The 25589-nt window shown below is 36.2% G+C and overlaps 4 protein-coding genes across 6 annotated transcripts; 2 read left to right on the top strand and 2 right to left on the bottom strand.

Annotated features, from left to right (window-relative positions):
• Window positions 1–1071: 1071 nt before the first annotated feature.
• LOC18036483 (phosphoglycerate mutase-like protein 4) lies at window positions 1072–5758 on the bottom strand. Of its 3 annotated transcripts, XM_024181415.1 has the most exons (8): window positions 5540–5757; window positions 5368–5452; window positions 5199–5249; window positions 4722–4832; window positions 4373–4504; window positions 2977–3052; window positions 2790–2889; window positions 1072–1092 (listed from the first exon to the last, which is right to left on the bottom strand). In XM_024181415.1, exons 1-7 carry the CDS (start codon window positions 5752–5754, stop codon window positions 2792–2794), a joined length of 768 nt encoding a protein of 255 aa, XP_024037183.1. In that variant the 5' UTR covers window positions 5755–5757; the 3' UTR covers window positions 1072–1092; window positions 2790–2791. The 3 variants fall into 3 exon arrangements, with proteins under 3 accessions (XP_024037183.1, XP_006425843.1, XP_024037182.1); XM_006425780.2 differs by lacking the exon at window positions 1072–1092 and having other exon boundaries at window positions 2268–2870; window positions 5540–5758; XM_024181414.1 differs by lacking the exon at window positions 1072–1092 and having other exon boundaries at window positions 2699–2889.
• Window positions 5759–7161: 1403 nt separating this feature from the next.
• Window positions 7162–9532, top strand: LOC18036482 (patatin-like protein 5). Its single transcript, XM_006425777.2, has 6 exons — window positions 7162–7388; window positions 7499–7680; window positions 8021–8216; window positions 8340–8504; window positions 8695–8997; window positions 9140–9532. The coding sequence occupies exons 1-6, from the start codon at window positions 7272–7274 to the stop codon at window positions 9362–9364; spliced, it is 1188 nt and encodes a 395-aa protein (XP_006425840.1). The 5' UTR covers window positions 7162–7271; the 3' UTR covers window positions 9365–9532.
• Window positions 9533–18386: 8854 nt separating this feature from the next.
• On the top strand, window positions 18387–19379 carry LOC18036462 (WEB family protein At5g55860). The gene has a single exon (XM_006425775.1). It carries the CDS (start codon window positions 18387–18389, stop codon window positions 19377–19379), a length of 993 nt encoding a protein of 330 aa, XP_006425838.1.
• A 476-nt stretch (window positions 19380–19855) lies between these two features.
• LOC18037541 (peroxidase 10) lies at window positions 19856–21386 on the bottom strand. The gene is made up of 4 exons (XM_006425774.2): window positions 21162–21386; window positions 20678–20869; window positions 20421–20583; window positions 19856–20309 (listed from the first exon to the last, which is right to left on the bottom strand). The coding sequence occupies exons 1-4, from the start codon at window positions 21384–21386 to the stop codon at window positions 19900–19902; spliced, it is 990 nt and encodes a 329-aa protein (XP_006425837.2). The 3' UTR covers window positions 19856–19899.
• Window positions 21387–25589: the final 4203 nt, after the last annotated feature.

Genomic DNA, 25589 nt, shown 5'->3' with positions numbered 1-25589 from the left:
TCAAATTCTACGATCATAATTGAGTTTCCCACTAATCTAATTATATGCATGCAACAAAATTTCCATATTTTTGTCATCCACCATTTTTGGTAGGTAATAATATAGATATTGACAAGTTGAGCATAATACTAGTTTTTCTTTTGTCTAGATGTTCATTAAATGAAAGATAAAATTTGAACCACAACAATCTATTACTCAAGTTAGTATTTTCATTAAAAGTCGTAAGAATTTTTTTTTTTTTACAATGATATTATAATCATATTATTATTTATATTACACCATACTTTATTTACAAATCAAAACTAATTTACAGTAACTTTTATAAAATATTGTCTAAAATTTTACCCTCATTAATATTCGAGGGACATCTACTTAATTCATATTCGTCAAGAAGAAATTGTCTTCACTCGATTGTGATTTAATTATTTCATAATTAATGAAGGAATTAAATAAATCCGATAATGCTTTACGGGGACAGGAACCAGCAGCTCTATTCACTCAGCCAGAGGTTTGGACCTTAGTCCCACTATTTTGATATTCCTTTATTTTGTTAGCTAGATGCCTCTCGAATAATTACAGTTTTCTTCAAGTGGCTTTTGAACATTAAAGTTCTAAGATAAGGACCCTTCACCAAGAAAGAAACGTGCAGAAGGTTTTAATATTGGATTGCAATGTACTCCCCATTTCCTATATATGGATAATCAATTGTTAGTTCAAATGTTTCTTACAAGTATTTATATTGGAGTCATATTGAAATAATTCTGCTTACATCTTACTACTCAAAAATCACATATATTACTAAAATTCGAATATTTTATATCTTAGGTCTAAATTTACAACATAGACACAAATCATTCTTTAAAATTATTAGGTCACTTCTGTGGGTTGGGTTGACTTATAGTTTTCCTCTAATGATTCCAAACAGTTCTTTTGTTACACCTTTAATTTTTGTCCATTGTGATTAAAAGTTTTTGCGATACTCAAGTTGGAGATTTGACTTGAGTATTTTAATGATGACCATGATGCCTGCTGCTTCTTCTTCTTCTTCTAATCAGTTTGGCGCCAAATTAAAGTAAAGTCGGGTTCCTGTCCCTGGCAATATGAATAAAATAAAATGATTCCCGTTTAAGAAGAAAAAGCGAAAAGAAACAAGAGGAACGAAAGATCTTTATCAACATATATTATGACTTGCAGAGGAGATTACACTGCACGTGGCTACTTAAACTTTTGCTTATGCATCAAGTTGTGATGTTAAGATTATTTTAGTCATTAAATTAAGGAGCCGCTCTGATTTTAATACAAGTATACATATTTCTAGTATATTCAAATTGCTTGACAAGGTGCTTCTTGACATAATTAATTGAAGATAAAAAAAGGAGGGGAAGAAATTATTGCAGATAACTTAAGTTGACCAAACCCCCAAAAACCATCAGTAAGCAACAGAATCAAAATGTATAAAATAATCCAAAGTCAAAAGGAATCCTAAAATTTAAAAAAAAAAGAAAAAGAAAAAAAAAAAAAAGGTTATTGAAGAAAGAATAAAAGAGAAAGTTGAACAAATCTGAACAATCACTACCAACAAAAGTAAAGTTGTCCAATTGATTGCCACAGCATTTGCAACACATTTGCGCAAGTCCCACACTTGATGCGCATGCTGGTGCTCTCCTTCTTTTCCGTATAAATATATGGTCCATTCTTTCATTTATTGTTGGTGAAAAGTGCTAATTTCACGGACAGCACTGAAATTAATCTCGCTTGAAATGCTTATTAGGTGGGAGTGGAATGTAGTGAACCAGAAAAAGAAGACCCATTCTTTTTTTTTTTTCATGTAATTACTGTTATTATTATCATTATTATTTCTTTTGGGTGATCTTCAAGCAGTTCTATTGACCCTACTCATCCCTCCGTAAACTCTTCATTAGTTTGTAAACTTCACATAACGTATTCATGAAGTCATATCAACTTCACAAGTACAAAGTGGAACTGGAACCTTAACGAGAGCGAAAAGAACTCTACACTTGTTGAAGAAACTTCTTGTCAAATTCAAGCCAGAATCCCAGTAAGCAAAAGCAATACTATTATCAGTCTGAAACTTGTACCGTTCACACTCTTTAATATGTGATGTATCAGTTATAGGCCATAGCTTATGCTTGAGAGTTCTGCATTCATTAATATCACGTGGTGTGCGGGTATTGCGTCCATGTCATATCAACTTCAATCAGTTATGACTGCACTTCCACTAATCAGATTCTTAAAATCCGTTGCTTATTGCATTTGAAAAGCTCCTAACAATTAACACGGTACTAAAATAAGGTTGCTTTTAAGTACCAAGATTGGCATTGATACAACAATAAATCATCTCATAATACCTAACAATAGCTAATAATGGAAATTTAAGTATGCCTTTGGTGCGCTTAATCATAATTGCACGGGGCAGAAATTTGGGAACATCTTAACATAATAGGCCATAGGCAATGAAGAAAAACAGAAGCCTTTTAGGGACAAATAAAGCTGTTCCAGCCATATTGAATGTAATCATCATCATCACATCTCAGAAAATGCTAAAATTCAAAGAGAATTTCAGCATGCACAAGGCTGAAATAATTACTGGCAGCAGTAGGCCACATCAGAAGCACCGCCCAAGAACTAACCAGAAGTTGAGTCCCCACCAAAACCAGACTTTAGAAATCCTGTTTGGTTGAGATGACTAACATCACCCCAGGTTTTTAAGACCCACTTGTTTTTTTCAGTCAACCTAAATATGTTGATAGATGTATTCAGGACCTTACCTTCAGGCTTTTTGTTTGGGCAAGCCCGTTGGTAGAGTGTTCTGATTACACCACCATGAGTCACAACTACTATTCGCTCTCCTGCAAATCAAACAAATGGCTATTTAATGTCCTTATGTTATGACTACAATTGCAAACAATGTGGTTCAAAACTTTACTAATGGTTACTTAGAATCATATGCTGTACCTATATGCTTCCTAGCAATTCTCTGCAATGCAGACGTGCACCGTCGATAAAGTTGATCAAGACTTTCTCCACCACCCTGCATATACAGTAGATCAAGATAAAATGTTAGAGAAAATAATAGCAAATGTTTCAGCCAACAACCTGAAAGACTTTAATGTGCCTTTTTCATTTTCTTGAAGCATCGCATATGCCTTTCACAAGTATCCGTACATAGTTTGTTTCATAATCTTGATTAGAATTTCATCTTCAGAGATGAGGATTCAATGTAAGAAGAAAAAGCCAAAGGCACCACATGGGTGTCTGAAACTCCATATGGTGTAGGGCTGGGTTTGTCAGCTTCTATCCCTATTCATTCCTATTTTTACTCTACTACAGTACATTGGGTAGCCAGTCAGTGTATGAGTTATCATTTTCAAGGTATTAACAGGTTGGCCAACATCAAATGTTTCCGACAATGGAATTATTAGGACCATTTTTGAGGCCCTTCTCTAAAAAATGGGAGGTCTTCTGACCAATCAGCACTCATGGATCGCCTTTCAGAAACCATTTTTAAGGTGAGTTTAAGGCCCAAAATATGCAATCAAAATTTGGTGGTTATCAAAAGTGCCAATTGAAGTTATTTCTTCTACTGGTTCGTGACAAACTGGAAGGCTTAAGTAAGAAACTGAAATTTTAGCCTAGAGTCCTGATTTGCTTTCGTCATTCTAGAAGGGCCGTGTGTTTCCACCACAAATGTTCAGGCCAAGGAAGAGAAATCCTGTGCCCAAACCTGCCTGCTTCTTTTGAAGCTATAAATATCATAATCTCTGTGCTTTATTATAAGTACTAACACAACTTGTCAGGGAGATTACAGAAACCAACATTATCTAACATTTTTACAAGCCTAAAGGCAAAGATCTGAGATAGGGTGGGCCAAACTAAGTTACAAGAGAAACCCCTGCTTCAGCCCCCACCGCAAAAGTTGATTTATGCTGTATATGAACCTCAGGCTGGGATGATGCCCAACCCAGATAGCACATAAAAATAAAAAGTTCATACTCCTTGACCAGAAACTGAGATTTTAATCCTCAAATCAAAGATTTGAAAGCTAATAGTGATGCAGAATTGTTTCAGAAAAAACCACAATGTTTATGACAATGTCACAAATGCCTCAGATCATCTAAGCAATACCAATTATACTGATAAAATTTTATTGATTTTCCCTGTGCTTAAACATGTATGCAGCAAATTTCCTACTACTCTGGATGAGCAAAGCCCAATTCAGACTGATTTTAGGAAGGTCTGAGTGGTAATACCCCAACCCAACATAGGGCTGTTTCCCATAAGGTTTTGAAATGTTGTCAGGTGAAAAATAACCATATACTATGCTAACAGACTTCAAGTTGCACAAACTCACAGGGATATCTTGATCTGTCTTGCCAGATAAAAATGCTTGATATGCTATAGGACAGACTTTGGCTGCTTCACGGAAAACAAGGCCTTGAAGATCTCCAAGATGTCTTTCCCTTAGTTCAGGATCTTCAATGACCTGAAATTTAAAACCAACAAAAAAAAAAAAACCAAACAGAAAGGTGAGTTTAAGTATACAACGCCTCAGCTAATTCTTTACTGGATCCATTCCTAAGCATTTATTCATTTAATTTTTGTTTATGTCATTATTGAAAATTAATCATAGCATCTGTAAAGACTGTAATCACAAATTGATAGGACCAGAACTTGAACAACATTGATTAAAGAAACCACACCTTTAGCCCACCACATCTGTTTGCAATTGTCTGTGCAGTTTCGAGTGCTCGCTTCAGGTCAGAAGAATAGATAACAGAAATTTTAAATTCCTTAGCCAGCCGCTCAGCCACCTTTTAAGTTTTAAAGAATGAATAAATAAAAATATTCAGGCATTAGAAAGGTTAAAAAAATAAGGATATTATGAGGATTGTTTTTGTAAAAGAGTTTGAGCAAAAGCACTGGAAAGTTTAATAGAGGGAAAAGCTCTCTACCAAAGCAATTGAAACTGCTTCCTGATAAAATACCTATCAGCTGGTTTATAAAAAAAGCATTTCAAGAAGTTCTCTCATTCGAAAAATTGCTTCAAATATAAAAGCACGTGTACAGTGCTTCTCAAAAAGCAGCTTCTAAAACTCAATATCAGCCTGATACTACCAAACAGGCAAACAATCCTTTAACTGTAAGTCTGTAAGCAAAGAGTCAAAATTCAAACTTACAGAAACAGCTTGCTCTCTTCCAACTTCATTCAATTCAACATCTAACTGCCCCTATCCAAATCAATAACAGAACAAACAAAAATAAAAACCACAACATATCAACTATCCAATCGAGCCGAGGCAGTTTAATTTCAATTAATTGAGGTAATAAAAAACAAAAACAAAAAACCTGAACTTTTCCTTGAACGTTCCAAGGCGTTTCACCGTGACGCACCACAATGATCTCACAATAATCAGGCCCAACAGAGGCAGAGCTGAATTAAAAGTCACGTTAGTTAGCTTCAGTAGAAAGAACAGTAAAGATCGACGTTACGTTTTCTGAACGCAAATTGGGTTTGAACCTGCCGTTCATGACTGCTGGAGACTCCGTTGACTCGGCCATGTTCCCGGGTTTTGAGTGCCTCTGAATCCGTTCCGATTCCGCGCAGAAATGTTTTGGGATTTTTACGCATGCAAGAATATTATTAACAGAGACGGAATGTGCTGATGAAATTAAACGCGTAGCGGTAAAACGGCCCGGTAGTTTAAAAGTGCACCAAGTGCGCAGTGTACTCATTCTGTAAACGGAGTCCACATGTTTGACTCAAACCCGGAAGGCGGAAGCAGATTTTTATTTGTCAAGTTGGGCCAAGGCCCGGTAGGCACATAAATTAAACTTGGGCCGCTGATGCTGAAATTTCGATCAGATCTTTTGTCCAAGGGTAGAGCTTTTATCACCCCTCTAAAATTCTTGTAGAACCCTCTTCTGGATTTTATTTCCTAAAAAGCATCACTTTAATTTATAAAATATAAATCCATATATTAAAATCAACTATTTTACTATAAATTGGTGTCACTTTTTTTTTTTTTTTCAATTATTAACTCACCCATTCATTGAAACTAAGACCTAAGCCCTAGGAAGGTTGTTTCTTGCCACTAAAGCTAAATCTTGACTTCTAAATTAGTTTCATCTTATTATCTAGTTTATATCTCCATAATTCTAGACCTTTATAAGTTTCAAAAATAAATAAATAAATATTTTCTAATTAGGATTTAAAATATAAATATAAACTATGAATTAGGGTGGATGTAAAAAAATTTGTTAAAAAATAATTTATTTAAATGTTTAATTAAATTTCCATTCAAAAGCAAGAAAGGAATTTATTTGGGTAATTGTAATTTCAATTAAAAAAGAGTTTTATGAGGAATTTAAAGTGTGAGTGAAAAAAAAAACTATTAGAGATAATCCAACTAAATATCACATGTGTGACATGTGTAGTTGAATTTAATATAACTACCATTTATATATTGCATTCTAGAATTTCTCCAACAGATAGTTAAACTAAATCCGTCCCAACTCCTATTTTGGAAGTTTTTCTCATATACAAGACAATTTTGGGAGCAACAAGTAACATTATAGGATTTTTTTTTTTTTTTTGACTCAACATTTTATGATTAGTTTAATTTAACGAGATTTTTGCTCTTCCGCGCAATGTGGACTATGAAATCAAAATACTTCTTCTTCTTTTTCACCTTTTCTAAATACTTGCGCTCATAAATATAATATAATTGTAGAAGAGATTTGAATAACCTCGCATACGGGTTGCGTTGATTAAAGTCGAGCGCCATTTGAACGAGTAAAATAAAATAGGCCTTAAATTTTGAATTGAACGTAAAAACAAATATTAACGTGGGATGCAATGGTATCTTGATTTCCACGTTTTAATGATACTTTAAGAAACTTCTCTAACGCTGTTCAAATTACATGTGAGAGTGAGACAGCTCCTAACTTTCAAATTATCATCCCTTATTACAGAGTACTAACAACTGGTTGATATTGGACGAACTGAAGAAGCTTTGTTAGAAACGTTTGTTGATTATTTATCATTATATTTAGATCATTCTTCAATATAATTCAACGTTTTACATGAAGTAAGCTGATCATTTTCTCTTTCTGCTCCTCCTATAAATACTCCTTTCGTTCATTCTCATTAGCAAAATGCCTCATTAGCAGCAATAATTTCGAATTTAAAAGCTGCTCGATCTGATCGTACTTCTATTTAACTTCAAGAAGCTCTTTCAATTTGAAATAAAATGGCCACTGCCGGTTCTGCAGAAGGAAAGAAAATAACAGTTCTGAGCATCGATGGAGGTGGCATTAGGGGCATTATTCCGGGCACTATTTTAGCCTTTCTTGAATCCAAGCTCCAGGTTTCCTCACTGACAATATTTAATTATTTGTTATCTTTTTTTTTATTATTATTATTAATTATTAGTGTTCTATTCAATTATGGTGTACGACGTTTCATATATGCTGATAGGAATTGGATGGACCAAGTGCAAGAATTGCAGATTATTTTGATGTAGTAGCAGGAACAAGCACCGGCGGATTGGTAACCACCATGCTTACGGCACCCAACAAGGAAGGCGGACCTTTCAGTGCTGCAAAGGATATCAATAATTTTTATCTTGAGCACGGTCCTAAAATTTTCCCTCAAATTAGGTAAAATATATATTAAAGAACAATCACGTGCCTAATTAACATTTATTTAATAGAAGTAATGATTTAGTGGGTGACAGTGCTCACCTTATAGTACGTGATAATCCCTATATGATACTATTTAGTTAATTAATAACTTTAATATTATTTCATCAAAAGTTATATAATTCTTCCACGTGTCTAGCTAGATACTCTATCATATGGTAAGCATTAATGCTTCCTAGATCACTAGCTTTTATGGTGTTCATAAGGAGTCACAAAGTGAAAGAAATGGTTACCGATCATATGATAGAAAACTTCAACTTGTTTTGAAATTATTTATTTTTATGTAAAAAACATATAGCCGCAGCAACTTCTTGGAATCGATAGCAAGCTCTATCGATAAACTGCTGCTTGGACCAAAGTATGATGGGAAGTACCTGCGGACACTAGTAAACGAGCTACTAGGAGACGTTACTGTGAAAGAGACTCTTACCAACGTGGTTATACCAACTTTTGACATCAAGCTTCTTCAACCAGTCATCTTCTCAACCACCGATGTATGTTTTACGTATTTATGACTATCATCAGAGGTCACATGCACATATATATAGCATTAAATTAATCATTAATCTCCAGAGTAATTAATTAACATGTAATACACACACACACACACACTGCAGGGAAAAGAGAACGTTTTGAAGAATGCTCGGCTGGCTGATATATGCATAAGCACTTCTGCAGCGCCCACTTACTTCCCACCTCACTACTTGGAGACTAAGGACAGTGACAGTGGCAGAACCCGAACTTTTGATCTTGTTGACGGTGGAGTTGCTGCTAATAATCCTGTAACTTAATATTAATTTTAATTTATATAATAGCTTATTGACCAATTACTTTTAATGTATCAATTATTAATTGGAATTGGTGATGATGATCAATAATATATAATGACAATTTGTTAGTTACTTACTTTGGAATATTAATATGATTAATCATTAACAATGTAATAATGCATGTAAATGAATTAATTTGCAGACCCTATTGGCAATAAGCCACATATCGAAGGAAATGGTGAAGCAGAACCCCCAGTTCAGGGACAAAAACCCAATGGACGGTAGAGATATGCTGGTACTATCACTAGGCACAGGTACAGCCAAGAAAGAATTGAAGTACAATGCAGCCAAAGCCTCCAAGTGGGGCATTTTCGAATGGATCTATGAAGATAGCAATACCCCAATACTCGACATCTACTCTGATGGAAGCTCCGATATTGTTGATTTCCATGTGTCTGCTCTCTTTCAATCCTGCGGAAGCAAGGACAACTACCTTCGAATTCAGGTACACACATACTCTCTCTCTCTCTCTCTCTCTCTCTCTCTCTCTCTCTCTCTCTCTCTCTCTCTCTCTATACACATATATATAGAGCTACCTGTTAATTACAATTAAGTTACAATTATTAATTGGCACATGGTGCATTCAGGACGACACGTTGACTGGTGATGCAGCATCTGTTGACATTGCCACGGAGGAGAATATGCAAAGGCTTGTGGAAACTGGAACCAAGTTGTTGAAGGAGCAGGTGTCGAGGGTGAACCTGGAGACTGGCAGATATGAGAAGGTCGACGGAGAGGTCACAAATGAAGAAGCACTTGCTCACTTTGCCAAATTACTCTCTGAACAACTTAAGCTCCGCTGCCGCCAATAAGTCTTTTAATTTGAAACTCGTTTTATTTGAGTAAGGCATAAGGATTCCGCATGCATGTTTTTATGTGTAATCAATCCGATACAAAGTGCTTCCAATTGGACTCTACGAATTAATAAGATTATTACTATTAAAATAACAAATAAGATCTTCTTTTGAATTTAATAGTTAGATTTGTTTTTTTGTGTGATGTGAATTATTACTTACGATTAGCCAAATTATCTTGACTCAAATGATTAGGATCAACAAGGATATAATTCCTTATAATTTTTTTTTTTTAAAAGTTGAGCCTACTACAAGATACTCTTCGCCATTGTGGCAAATGAGCCTACTAAAAGATAGTTCTTTTTGCTGTTTAAGTTTTCATATATGATTGGAGGATCATTCTTCCCAACTATCTTGTTATCTTTGAGATTTTAATTAATTACATCATAAATAAAATGATAATTTTATTTAAAAATAATTAATTTTTTTTTAATTATAGAGATGGGAATGGGGCGAGGTGGAGTAGAGGTGGGGAGGACTACTCCATTCCCCAGTCTCCGCCCCATTAAAAATTTCACTCTCATTCCCCACTCCATTCTCATGTGGGGAATGATTTCCTCATCTTCACCTCATTTTTCATTTACTTATTTTATATTAAGTATTGATAAATAATTTCAGTAAATTAAAATTTAAAAACTTAAATAAAATCATTACCATATCCCTATTTTTCAAAAATAATTCAAAATTCACCCCATTTGGGGTGGGGACCCATGATGCTCCAAATCTGTGGAGGATTTTGCTATCCCTAAAATAAACGTGGAAAAAATAATTAGTTATTACGAAGGAGAATGACTAGACTTAAATGATGGGTTTAATTATAAAAGTTGGACGAATAGCATAAGAGTGAGGTTAAATGCACTCTAAAGCCTACTTTAATTACCCTAAATTTAATAAAGAAAATTTATTATACTAATTCCTAGAAATCAAAGTACAAATCTAGACATATTAGACAATCCACCTCTCAAATGTTGGGAGTAAAACATAAACATAGGAAGAGATAATTTTATCCTCATCCTCCTTGCCAACATATTCCTCTACAATCATTTAAACCTAAAGTCAAGTTTTAGCAATCCATCAGTAGATCTTTGTATCAGTATTTTTATCTCTGGAAAATGATCCCTGTTAACAAAGCTGATATGATCAGGAATTTGTCAGTTTGAAGGTGTTTGTGATAAAGATTACTTATTTAGGAGCAATACTCAGAAAAATAAAAGGCAATAGCAAATATAGGATGGATCAATTGCTTAGTAAAGATTAATTGTTACAACTTGAGGAGATCATTACTTATTCAAGCTATTTATCCAGAAGTTTATTTTAGGTCTGAAATTTGGTATCTCCACCATTGCGGAAGTCATAAAAGCTAGAGAGAAAAAGGGTGAGAAAATGAGATAATTAGGCCCTTTTTTGAGTAGTGCAAACTGGAAATGGGGTTACGTTTGGAATTATGAAGAGTCCTAAGAGTAAAAGTTTGATACGTGTACTTTAGACATGGGTGTAAAGAGAAAATGAGTGCATATAACTTCACTCATAACAAAATTTAAGTTTTTTTTTTTTTTTTAATTTCACCATGTAGATAACATCTCATACAATGTATGGAGCTGGTATGACATATTATTTTATTATTAATACATAGATGAGATGTAGTATTATGTTCAACCGTTATTGTGCTGATTTGTTATCTCGTACAGACGGGGGAAACAATTCTTTTTTAGCGTTAAGTTTCGTTTAAATCCGGTGAAAATTTTGGTCGGCCTGAAAAATAAACAAAAACATCCTAAGTTATAATGAGACGGGCAATTTTTTATTATTCCAGAAAACTCAGTGCTTCTTGTTTTATGAAGTCCTGGGAGCCAGTTTCGAATGTTCCCATCAGTAGCCGAAAGAGACAAGCTAGTTTAAAATTTATATTGTCTTTGGTGTCATGTATACTTCTTACTTCATAGGCTGCAGGAATTATAAGTTTGAGAAGTAGGTGTCTCGAAACAAAGGCAGTACCAGTACTTCTAGAAATGGGAACAAAGTAACAGTTCTTAGCATTGATGGAGGCAGCATTAGAAGCATTATTGTTCCAGAGATCCTTTTGGTCTCTCTTGAATCCAAGCTTCAGGTATCTCAACAACAATAATTTTAATAACTGTAAATCAGCTACCAGAAGACTGCGAAAGAAATGTTCACGTAACATGCCAGCTTTTAATATCAAGCCTCGGGGAAAACAAAATGATCTGAAGAATGCACGGCGGGCTGATGACACACGCATCAGTACCTTCGCAGCTCCCACTTACGTACCAGCTCGATTCTTCGAGACTAAGGATATATATTCTAAAATCTCTACAGATACTAATGGCTGTAAGCCACATTTCAAAGGAGGCTGTGATTTCTGAAGCACAGTCCTCAGTTAGTTAATTGACATGATACCAATTGACAGCCAAAATATGCTGGTGCTTTCACTAGGAACAGGTGCAGCCAAGCAGGAGTTTAAGTACAGTTCGGCCACAGCCTCCAAATGGGGCTTGTTCAATTGGGTCTATGACAATCCAATGCTCGATATTTACTTCGATGCTAGCTCTGATGTTGTAGACATCTGATGAAGAGTAGGAATCCATATTATACTAGGATTAGTTTCCTTATTAACTAAAGTTTAAGACTTTTAAATTCTTTTCTAATTTAGAATTTTATTTCCCTTTCAATTTAGGATTTTGTTTTTCCTTCATGAATTAGGATAATTACTACTACTATAAATAGCTCCCTCTTGTAACCTTTGAAGGAGAGAATTTTGAGTTTAATAATATTTCAATTTTCAAATCTCTTTGTGAGTATTTGAACAGTTAATTCTTGGTATTCTACGGAATCAACGAGTCTTAACCCCTAAATTCACGGTATTCTTTTGAATCAACGTGAATTTAGTTGTTCTTTTGCTCCGGTATTCTCTAGAATCAACGGAATATTTTGAACATTAAACTTCCGCTGCATCAGTTTGGTATCAGAGCAAAACCTGGTATCACCAATCTAACTTCATCTACCACAAAACCTTTCCTTTTTCCCTTTTTGATTTTTTTCGTTTAGCTTAAAAAAAAAAAAACATAACTTTTTCAGACAAACCACCACCACCATCATACTTACCAACCCAAAATCTTTCAGATCCACCCATCCTTACTCGATTTCTGACCACTGTCATCGGAAATCTAAAACTTTTGCTTAATTACAGTTTCGACCTAAAATTTTTTATTTACTTTCAGTTTAGCCCCACTACCTTTTTAAACCCGAATTTAAAAAAAAAATGCCTCCAAGAAAAGCTCGTGATGCTCAAGAAGATGTTTCGAAAGATGAATCCCTGGCTAGTATGACAGCCATAATTGATATGTTAACTGCACAAATGGCACGAATGGCAGAGTTACTTGACGAACGCCATTGTACTCCAGAACGTGAAGACAAATCAAGTGGAAGCTTTGCTAACCCATTCTCTGGGCGTCGCCCTAGAACTGAGTCTACTGATGACAGAAGATGGGAATCTGGGTTGAGAATTGACATTCCCGAATTTCAAGGAAGTGGTCGACCTGAAGAATTATTGGATTGGATTAACGCCATTGAGGAAGTTTTCGAATACAAAGAAGTTCCTGAAAATAAACTAGTTTCGCTTGCTGCAACTCGATTTCGTGGAAGAGCAGCAGCTTGGTGGCAACAAACTAAGCTCACAAGGATTAGGCAAGGCAAAAAGAAGATTGATTCTTGGGAAAAGTTCAAGAAGCACTTGCGTGGAGCATTCTTGCCTCATAATTACGCCAAACTGTTATACCAACAGCTACAGAATTTAAGGCAAGGTAATCGATCAGTGGATGATTACACTACAGAATTCCATTGGTTGGTGGCACGCAATGACTTGACAGAGACAGAAGAGCAACAGGTTTCCCGCTATATTGGAGGCCTACGATCTCAATTTCAAGACCAATTAAATTTACTTGACCCATACTCTGTTTCAGAGGCACACCAACAAGCCTTGCAGTTGGAGAAGCAATTTAATCGACGTACTAATGACTCAAGCTTTCGGGGTGCTCGAAGTGTTGTTCGTGATAATTCAAACCCGACTTCCCAATTTCGTACTTTCACTCCTCCAAATCCTCCAAATAAAACTAGTAAGCCTAGTGAAATCGGTCAAAGCAGCAAAACCCAATCCTCGGGTTCGGGATTACGCTGTTTTAATTGCGGAGAAAATGGGCACCGAATGACAGAATGTAAAAAGGGAGGAAAATATGGTAAAGGCTTATTCGTAGGCATAGAGGAAAGCGAAGACTATCAGGAGGAAGAAACTGAAGAGTTTGATGTAGAACCAACTTTTGATAGTAGTGGTAGCGCTCAATCTGTTGAAGAACATGGTGATAGCGGACCAATGTTGATCGTGAACCGTGCATTCTTCACTCCTAAAGGTCAAGACAAAGACAAGTGGTTACGACAAAATATCTTTCAGACTACTTGCACAATTGGGGGTAAAGTATGTCGTATGGTCATAGACTCCGGCAGTTGCGAGAATGTCATTTCAGAAGAAGTCATAACAAAGCTAAATTTAAAGACAGAACCTCATCAAACTCCATACAAGCTCACATGGCTGAAGAAGGGGAATCAAGTGACAGTATCGAAATGTTGTTTAGTTTCCTTATCCATTGGTTCAATTTATAAAGACAAAATTTGGTGTGATGTTGTGGCTATGGATGCTTGTCATCTATTACTGGGTAGACCTTGGCAATATGATCGAAACGTAGTGCATGATGGGAAGAGAAACACCTACAGCTTTATGTTTAACAACACCAAGATCGTTCTCCTACCTAACAAGGAGTTTACTCTCCAACAAGACTTGGGTAATTATTTGTTAAGCAAGAAGCAATTTATAGATGTTGTATCAGAGACAAAGAGAATCTACATTTTATTGGGAAAAGAGAGTAACGGTAATTCAAAGATTCCTGAAGCTGTGACACCTATTCTGGCGGAATTTCAAGATTTTTTCCCCAAGGAGCTACCACAGGCTTTACCACCTCTTCGGGATATACAACACCAAATTGATTTGGTACCAGGTTCTACACTACCAAATCGACCTCATTATCATATGAGTCCTACAGAACATGAGGAATTAAGGCGCCAAGTAGAAGAGTTACTAGAAAAGGGATTTATTCGTGAAAGTCTTAGTCCCTGTGCAGTCCCTGCTTTATTGACTCCAAAGAAATATGGTTCTTGGAGGATGTGCGTGGACAGTCGAGCTATCAATAAAATTACAGTTCGATATCGTTTTCCAATCCCTCGATTAGATGACTTGTTAGATCAACTCAGTGGAGCAACAATTTTTACCAAACTTGATTTGAAAAGTGGCTACCATCAAATTCGAATACGACCTGGAGATGAATGGAAAACAACTTTTAAAATTCGCGAAGGGTTATACGAGTGGTTGGTAATGCTGTTTGGCTTATCCAATGCTCCGAGTACTTTTATGCGAGTCATGAATCAAGTTCTTCGCCCTTTCATTAGAAAGTTTGTGGTTGTTTACTTCGATGATATACTTATATATAGCACCAGCCACGAGTTACATCTACAACATTTGAGAGAAGTGCTTTCAGCCTTAAGAGCAGCAAGTTTATACACAGCAGTAAACAAGTATATTTTCTTAACAGAGAAAGTATTATTTTTGGGATATGTGGTGTCGAAAGATGGTATATCTGTTGACCAATCAAAAGTGGATGCTATTCGAGATTGGCCTCCGCCAACTACTTTATCCGCCACCAGAAGTTTCCATGGATTGGCCTCTTTTTACAGGCGATTTATTCCTCATTTCAGTACTATTATGGCACCAATCACGGATTGCATGAAAGGAGGAAAATTCTCTTGGACAAAGGCAGCTACTAAGGCATTCGAGATTATCAAAGAAAAGTTGATTACTACCCCAGTACTTGCTCTACCAGATTTTTCGCTCACTTTTGAGGTACATTGTGATGCTTCTAAGGTCGGCATTAGAGCTGTTCTTAGCCAACAAGGTAAGCCTATAGCTTATTTTAGTGAAAAGTTGAATGGAGCAAAGGCACACTATAGCACTTACGACGTGGAATTTTACGCAGTAGTCCAAGCGTTAAAACATTGGTGACATTATCTAATTCATAAAGACTTTGTTTTATACACTGACTATGCCGCGTTAAAATACCTCAATAGTCAAGACAAACTCTCTCACAAACATGCCACGTGGACAGCATTCCTTCAACAATTTACTTTTGTGGTGAAGCATACCTCTGGTGAATCCAACCGGGTAGCAGATGCACTTAGTCGACGAACTTCTTTATTGACACAGATGCATAATCAAGTTCTCGGATTTGACACATTTCGAGAGTTATATGCTTCTGATCCTTACTTTGCTCCTATACTAGAAGACGTTGTTGCAGGGTTTCGCTCAGATTATCATTTACATGACAAATTCCTTTTCAAGAATAATCAGTTGTGTGTTCCTGACTCAAGTTTGAGATTGAAAATCATTGCAGAGTTACATAATGAAGGGCACATGGGTCGTGACAAAACTCTGGCTCTAATAGCCAACACTTATTTTTGGCCTACTATGAGGCGTGAAATCTATCACTATGTCGAGACTTGTCGCATTTGTCAAGTTTCCAAGGGCGCAGCAACTAATGCTGGGTTATATATGCCTCTACCGATTCCAACACAACCTTGGGCTGACATTAGCATGGATTTTGTTTTAGGATTACCCCGCACTCAGAGGGGTATAGATTCAATATTTGTTATTATTGATCGATTCTCGAAAATGGCTCACTTCATTGCTTGCAAGAAGACTACAGACGCTTTGACTGTTGCTCGCCTATTCTTCAAGGAAGTCTATAGATTGCATGGTTTACCAAGTTCTATAGTATCTGACCGGGATACACGATTTCTTAGCCATTTTTGGAAGACATTATGGAAATTGACTAACACTCGCCTGAATTTTAGTAGTGCTTACCACCCACAAACAGATGGTCAAACTGAAGTTGTCAACCGCTCTTTAGGAAACCATCTACGTAGTCTAGTTGGCGATAGCTTGAAGATATGGGATCAAAAGTTATATCAAGTCGAGTTTACTTATAACCGTGCAGTTAAGCGTAGTACTGGTTTAAGCCCTTTTCAGGTAAATTACGGATATAATCCACGAGCTCCCATTGACTTGGCTCCAGTTCCAAATTTAGTTCGCAAAAGCGGTAAAGCAGAAGACTTTATTAAGCAGCTTCAGAAGATTCATGAAACTACGCAAGAGTCTTTGAAGCAGACGACCAAAGGTTATAAAATTATGGCAGACAAAAAACGTCGAGCTTTGGAATTTCAAGTGGGAGATTTTGTTTGGGTTATCCTAACTAAAGATAGATTCTCAGTTGGTGAGTACAACAAACTTTCTGCCAGGAAAATCGGCCCTTTGGAGATTATAGAGAAGATAAATCCTAATGCCTACAGATTAAAGCTTCCTAGTCATATCCGCACTGCAGATGTATTTAATGTTAAGCATCTTATTCCTTACAGAGGTGATCATGATGAAGATGTTGCTGACAATCCGAATTCGCGGGCGAATTCTCTCCACCCTGGGGGGAATGATGAAGAGTAGGAATCCATATTATACTAGGATTAGTTTCCTTATTAACTAAAGTTTAAGACTTTTAAATTCCTTTCTAATTTAGAATTTTGTTTCCCTTTCAATTTAGGATTTTCTTTTTCCTTCATGAATTAGGATAATTACTACTACTATAAATAGCTCCCTCTTGTAACCTTTGAAGGAGAGAATTTTGAGTTTAATAATATTTCAATTTTCAAATCTCTTTGTGAGTATTTGAACAGTTAATTCTTGGTATTCTACGGAATCAACGAGTCTTAACCCCTAAATTCACGGTATTCTTTTGAATCAACGTGAATTTAGTTGTTCTTTTGTTCCGGTATTCTCTAGAATCAACGGAATATTTTGAACATTAAACTTCCGCTGCATCAACATCTAACTGTTGTGCTTTTAGAAATTAAGCCTAAACACTCTGCATATATGTTTACAGAATGACATGTTGAGTGGTGACGCTGGCTGCATCTATTGATATATTCAACAACAATAAGAAAGCAAAGGGTTGTCGAGATTGGAACGAGGTTGTTAAAGGAGCCAGGGTCAAGACTCGAGAGTGAACTTGGAACCGGTCAGATTTGAGATAAGTGAGGGAGTTCTTCCCCATTTTGTCAAACTACTATCAGAAGAACGTAAGCTCCGGCGTAATTTGAAACCAAACATGTGAAGGAGAAACTTGGAGAATGATTTGTATCTGATTTTTTTTTCCTTCAAAAAACTAGGTGACCTATTTAATTTGAGTTCAAGTTTTACTTAAAATTTGAAAAAGTCCGATCAAGTGTTGTTGCCTGAGTGCGTGGGCCTTAGAAATTGATAAAACTGGATCAATTGAACAACAGATGTTGGGTTTTGGATGCCAATCTCCATCAAAATGCGTTCACAAGCATTTGTTTACGTGAGTAATTAGGGCTATTTTACATGATAAAGTCAACCCAACAATAGTTCCCCATAACTAAAAATTGTATTAACCGAACTACATATATTTGAGTTTGCTAGTACAACTTTTGTGCTGACGTAGCATGTAACCTAACCAATTGAATTTTGCACTAGAATCTTCTCTTCCCCCGGCCACACAATCATGCATGCAAAACCAAAAGAAAGGACAATTTCTATGCGTGCAAGTCGGTGATGGCAAAGCTTGCTTTGGAATGTCAATTCAATTTTTCAATAAAACATAAACACAACTCATTCATTTTATCTTAATAATTGATTTGAATATCCAACGACAAATCAGACAGAAACTTATAAGAAACAACATAAGCGCTCATGGAAAGACAGAGCAGAAGCTGCTCTGTATTTATGTTAGACTGAACAGAGATAAGCTTCCTTGAACTTAATTTCCAAGTTTCTGTTCCATGCAACGAGCAAATGGAAACAGAAGATGAAGAAAGAAAAGAAAATCCCGGCAGCAAAACATCGGATTTGGAGGCCAAGACAAAGGCGGAACTCAAGAGAGCCAAAGATAATGCTATGCAGTCGTGGCTTGACTCCAAGCCTCTAATTGACGAGCTTGAAAGGCTAAAAGCAACCCTAGCGAGCGCTAAAAATCGTTGTTCAATGTCAAATATGATTGTCTCAGAGCTTCAAGCCGAACTTGATTCAACTACCAAGTCCATCATGTCCAAAAAGGAAGAAGAAGTCAACGCCACAATGATGATCAAAGAGCTAAGCCAGGCGTTGGCTGAAACAAGGCAAGAGTTGGAAGCCCTAAAGCTGGCCACGGATGAAGAACGGAGAGCAAGATCAAACTTGAAACAAGTACTAAGGCTTAAGAGACAGAAGCTTCGAACATCACAGCTTGCACTTCGAGCTACGAGGATAGAGTCAGAGGCTTGTAGGGCGTCCGCTGCGGAAGCACTTCGATGTATTGGAATTTCAGAAACGGACGGTGCTATTACGGTCCAAATGACACAGGAGGAATATCACGCGCTAAAAAGAAGGGCTGAAGAAGAAGCATCACTAGCAGAGTGGCGCGTTTCTGTGTCAATGGAACAGAGGGAAGGAGTTGAGGCAAGCCGAGACTTTGCTTTATCAAGATTGCAGGAGACCAGATTGAGAAGAAGATCAAGAATGTCAGTGAAAGACGAAAAGATTGCCGGACAAGAAGCAAGGGAGATGGCAGAGGAACTAGATTCAAAAATCAAAGCCGAAGGGCAAGAAAACAGAGGATTTGCATTTCCGAAGGCCCGAGCCAAACTTATTAATGCTGAATCCAGTAGGAGTAGGGGGAAATCCCAACAGATGAGAAGATCAAAGAGCAATAATAACAATGGAAACTCCTTGGTAAAGAAAAGAAGAACATCAATTTTTCATCAGATCAAGGACTTCATCGTACGAAGTATAACAAGATTGTTCGGATGATTTCAGATGAATTTAATAAGGTCCCAATCTAGTTTCATCAGGTTGATTCGGCAAACGATAGGAGCATACAGGACGATATTTATTTGAAGCTTTATATGAATTGGGGTTCTCGCGAGAAATTAGTTACCAGCAAAAACCTAAAGAAGACCAAAAAAGAACTAAAAAAATTGTATATTACATCCGAATTAATTTCTAAGTCTGGCTAGGCTCCATTTGATCATAATCATCAGAAATGGACAAGTTGCTTTTTTTCCACTTGGTTTGTGCTATCATGTTTGGTGTATATGATAAAAAATCTGCCAATGAATTCATCGTGGTTGAGACAACATCTTTCCAATTCTGGTGCCGTTAGTCAATTATTTTGACATTTTATGTAGAATTCACAGTAGGACTTTACACTGTGACTTTAGGGCACCTTGAAACCCTCGAGGAAAACATAAGCTTCATGTTGCAGACATCCAATTTCAATTTTACAATAACACTTGATTATAAGCCTGACTTATTTTACAAACTTGGCTTTCTAGTTCACGACGCGACAATTCTTCCTTATCTCCCCATCTTGCCCAGTTAATACACCTATGTTGGCCATCTTCACCATTGATGCACCAAAATCTTTGGAGAAAAAGTAAGGGTACTTGCTGTAATATTGAACCATTGCAGCAGTTCTGTTGTCTCCCATGAGAGCTTGATCTGACTGGAGTAACCCAGATTTGTTCACCAGATTTTGGAAGTAAATATTGTCGAACTTGTTTGTAGTGACAGAATCCAGAGCAACCAGTTTTGTATCAGAATCAGCTTGACTGGGACACGTGCTTTGCAGACTTTGTAGTAGTGAAGCATCAAGTGTTGGATCAGGCTTTCCAGAGCCACTGAAGTCGAATAGCCTATTCTTGAATGACAAGCATTGAGCAAAGCCAATTGTGTGCCCACCTGTCGTTCATTTCACACGACTGTGTTATAAAGGAAAAGGTTACTGCTCCTTATATTTCAGATATGGAATGTCATGATTTGGAGAAGTGACTGTGATATGGGAAGGCAAACCTGAGAGCACAACAACATCCTTCAGATCAAGACCCCTCGCAGTGAACTTTGCGGTGATGTTCTGTAAAGGTTCGAAAGGAGATGGCAGATTGTTAGCTTCGCTCTCACTTGCTGTTAAGCCATCTCGGCGACCTAAGGGTACAGCCCAAAACGGACCACCACCCTGAGAAAATATATTAAGAAAATGATAATTATAATTCAGGAACAATAATGCCAAAACAATGTGAAAGAGTAGTTACGGGGGAGGATTTTCGTACTAGAAATACAGCCTCTCTTGCCACAAGAGTTAATATATCAGTACAAGAAACAGTGGCTGGACAAGCTTTCTCCAAATTAGCCTTAATAGCGTCAATGACCTCAAAACCTCTGGCTGAGTTTCGGTTAGGAAACGCATTTTTCTCCCCTTTAGTTGTGCTGGTATCATCAAGCAGTACAGAACCGTCGCATCCCTGCATCAAGAAGTGAAAAAGAATGGTTTCTGCAGTAAGCTTCCGCAGACCAGAAAAGTCTACAATGATGGGTTGTCAACATTATTATAAGATTGATAAAGTAGCACAGGAGTTTATAAGTAGCTTTAACTTTCTTGTCTCTGAAGTTCATGAGAATACATAACCATGCATCTCTTATTGTCTACTTTCTTAATGTTTTCCCCTAAGTTAGCTTGAACATAATCATAACAAAATTAACATAAAAGATCTTATAACTGAAATGGCTAAACTTGAAAAGGGTAACCAAAATTACTTTGACAAAACAATCATGGAAGTGAAGCCGCAAGAGAGAGGCTGCCATCCTTGTTTCATTTGATATGGCGGACCAAACCCCATATCGAACTATTCTTGTCAAGCTGGGGCAAGTGTCGTCATAATATTTATAATCAAGTTGACAGGACACTAGAGTACTCAGGAACATGACACAGGACAAGTGAAGAAAGGAAAGTCTGCTAGAGCTCTGCCGCTGCTGCTCCATATCTTTAAAACAAATAGGTTAGCTTGCTCACCACTTCACTTGTGTTTTAAGGCAATTTATAGACTGAAATGAAGATAGTCTACCTACTAACTTTGATTAATTTCTTTTTTTTTTCTTTTTTCTAAAATTGGAGAGTGATAGAGCCACTAAAGATGTCACTCTCAGTGAGTTCGGTACAATTCCATTTTTTTTTTTGGGGGGGGGGGGGTGGGGGATTGGGGAAAGAATTCAGCTAACCCCACTTGATGAAAAATTAAAATAGCTGTGAGTGGCTTGATGATGTATTCCTCTTGAGAAATTAACAACAATGGACAATGTAATTATACTCTCAAGTTTGACTTAAATCTTAGAAAAACTGCACTTGAGAGAAGTTTCCCTCGCCCATTTCTTGTCAGATAGTTCAAAGATTGAGGTAAGTTCTAGGCAGCGATGATTTCTTTATATGCCGAAAGTGCCTTGTGAAATTGATCCTTCGAAGACTTCGATACAATAAGCCAGTGCCCTGCAAGAAAAGTGATGGATATATTGACGATTAAAGAGGCAATCAACACAGCAAATTAATTCAGTTCAGTTTTCACTTTCTTCTTTTATATATATTTTTATAACAGCGTTGACTTACTAGCGTCATTAATTATTATAGACCAATAATGACTTTGGCTCAACAGTCAACTCAAAAGAGGATTTTTACTTGCATCTGAACATGTATTATTTACGTGCATTAATGTAAATGTGTCGATATGTTCTGTGATTACAATTCGCTGGCATGCACATTCCAATCTGTCACTTAAGTTGTCGCATCCTCAAGTTGGATTGCTGCGTGTATAAGCACTGCTTGGTTCAGTGATCAAACTTGTGCAACTGGTTAAGAGGTTCGTTATTAAACAAGAAATGTGTATCCAGTTGCAGCTGAACAAACTTGATACCGCACTCAACTCAAGTACGCAAATTTCACCAAAGATAACGCTTTGTACAAGAAAAATTTGACTGAGTCGGTGACGTGAATAAAACTTTACAGAAGGAAGAAAATTGTTGTGTCAAAGAAATTTGCCTGCGATGCATCGAAAATATTCTTCATAAAACGAAAGACTGTGAAGCTGGATGGAAAATGACATCAGAAGCCAAAATTTGCATATGAAACGCGTAGACATTCGAAATTAAACTTTTTCTAATAGTCTCTGTTTATATAAATCTTGAGATTATTGCTTCCTGATTAACTATAACCAAAAACATTAATATAAATCTCTGTCTAAGTTAAATGTTTTTTGAATACTGTCCACGAGTGCCCATTGAGTTAAATTAAAGCTACTTATAGAAGCTACAAATGCTGCTAAGTGCTATTGCAATTATGCATGAGATTGAAGGAGTCAGGAAAGATACTTGCAGTTGCTAGTAGGGGTGGCAAAAAAGCCCGGGCTTGGCCCGGCCCGCACGGATGGGCATGGATATGGGCCTAAAAATTACAAAGCCCGCATATGTTGGGCCTGGACAAGGGCTTAGCAAAAAAGCCCGGGCTTTTTAAATTTATGAATAAAAAATAAATTTAATTTAAATAAAAAAGAAAAAATTCAAAATATTAAATTAGTTTAATTTTTTATATTAGTATTTGTTATTTTATTAGGTTGTATTACTAATATTTCATGTATTTTACCATTATTCTATCTATGTATTATATTATTATCTTTAATTTAAATATTTTTTCTTAATTTAAAAAATATTTTATAATTAATTTAAAAAGCCCAAGCCCGGCCCGAGCCCGGCCTAGGCCCGTCTAGGCCCGGCCCGAGTTCGGCCCGTCTAAGTTGGGCGGGCTTTTGAAGGGCCTAAGCTTCTTTTGAATGATGCGGGCTTGGGCCTGGGCTTTAAAAAGCCCGGCCCAAGCCCGCAAATTGCCATCCCTAGTTGCTAGCCGGCAAATCCATATATAAAACATATCTAATCAATATTATTGGGTCAATTTGTCGTCAGAGACAAAGCAAATTCTTTTCTTGAGGTTCCATACTGTTGGTATCATATTCTAAAAAAGGACCTAATCATGCCACTTGTCAATCCTATCAAATAACAGAAGATTTTCCAAGATAAATAGCACCCAAATTATTTTGGGTTGAATAACACTCAAACTATTCTAGAAGAATAACACCTAAGAAAAAAAATTCTCCCAAAGCTTATAAAAATGGTAAAAGAGGGGGTTAGTTTCGCAATCCATTAGTTTAGGGAAATCACATCCAAACGTCAAATGAGTAAGAAAACACACAGGGGCGGAATAATTCCCTAAATAAAATTCACTTCCACGTGTATATAAATGATGGGTGACACATGTCGTTAGATTGAGGGTTCAAAACAAAACACTAAATCCACATCACTCATCACCTATAAATAAAGATTTATCTCTAAGAAAAAAGTGCTCTTTGACCTCCAAAAATTAATGTTCATACTTAGAGAGAGAGAACTCATTTTCTTTATTTTTCTTCTTTGTTTAATCTTGATCTTGGGCATTGGAATGCCTTTAGTACTCTCCCCTCCGAAATCGAGGCCAATAATCATGACAAGTTCTCCGCAAGTAACAAATATATGTGAAGGTAAAAAAATTCCAGCCCTTCACATACAAATTAATACAACTCGCACCAATTAACTTTACCATTTGTTTGATGCAGGAACCTTCATGATTCTATTGTTAATCCTCAACAATGTTGTTGAATTGTAGGAGATATGCCATACCTGAATTATGACCAAATAATATATGAATGGCTGCTTAATTACTCTATGAAAAATGCGCAAAAAAGCAAATAACTTGGCTGTTAAAGAGTTCAGAACAAATTCGTTTCACAATAATCAGTTTCTACATCCATGTCCCGTAATGGCATTGAGATGAAAGCGTATTTTTCATATTAATTAACTAACAGAGATTGTAACAGCATAAATAATCAAAGCAGCTGTCTGAGCAGTCATAACAGCAAGAACAACTGCATCCCAAGAAAATAAAACACATGAATAAAATACTAAACAAACATTTTATTAACAAAGAAATAAATCAGATTAGTTTATAGGAAGGAGAAAAAGATGAATAAATAAATAAATAATTAGTTAAATACTAACAACATACCATTCATTGATAGCTCTTTCTCGTTCATCTTCTTCAAGCTGGAAGCTCTTGCTTATGCTCTGTGCTGCTGGTGGCTCCATTTTGACGAGTTATGTTCTTTTTCTGTCCAGAGTTTACGCAAGGAATGAAGGGTGAATGATTGAGAAGGATGATAATCGATTGATTGATAGGGGTAACGTATGTAATCACGTGAATTTGCTTAACTGGGCTGAAAAAGGCATAATATTTTTTTCTTGCCTATTTTCTTATGATTTTTAATCAAGGAAAAAGACCCATGTATTTAAGACTCTGATTTGACCATAATCAATGTGATCCTTAAATTAAAGGTGTCTTCTTATAGTAAAGGCCTGTATGAGATACAGCCTGATTTGACCTAAAAATGATGAGCTTTGATTCTATGACGTCGATTTGGGTTCAGCTCACTGTCTCCATATTTTTCATCATTCGGAGCCGTCCGATGTCTTCTCACAAAGCCATCGATATAAAAACTAATAAGTCAGATTCCAGAAGGACACTCACACTAGGACACGGCTATGATACAGGGACTCAAAGTCCCTGTATCATAGAGGGGGTCAATTTATTGACCCCTTTGTTGTTTGGCTGCCATCTGGCAGCCAAACAACTTTTTTGACTGGCAGCAACCGGTTTTACAGCCGGTTGCTGCCATTAATATATTTTTTTTATTTAAATAAATTAAAATAAAAAATATTTAAAACGAATAATATTTAAAAAATAATAATAATAATAAGTAAAAAATGACAAGTAAAGTAAAAATGAAAAAAATATTTTTTATTATAAATATTTTAAAAAATAAAATAAAATGTGTGTTAACAAAAAGACAAAAATTTTATTCATTTTCTATGAAATTTATCTCATGTTTAACATTTTAAGTTTCATATTTTATGTTTTATGTTTCATGTACTGATTTTTCAAATACCCCAAAATTTTTTTTTTTGCACCCGTTTCATGTTTACGTTCTATATTTCATGTTTGATGTTCTATGTTTCATGTTTTATGTTTCATGTTCACTGTTATGGAGGGACTCATATTTTATGTTTGTTGTTGCATATTTTAAGTGATATGTTTCATGTTGGTTGTGCAAT

Source organism: Citrus clementina, unplaced genomic scaffold (genome assembly GCF_000493195.1).
Source record: "Citrus clementina cultivar Clemenules unplaced genomic scaffold, Citrus_clementina_v1.0 scaffold_7, whole genome shotgun sequence".
In the NCBI taxonomy this organism is placed as follows: domain Eukaryota; kingdom Viridiplantae; phylum Streptophyta; class Magnoliopsida; order Sapindales; family Rutaceae; genus Citrus; species Citrus x clementina.
This window is presented reverse-complemented; position numbering and strand designations above follow the sequence as displayed.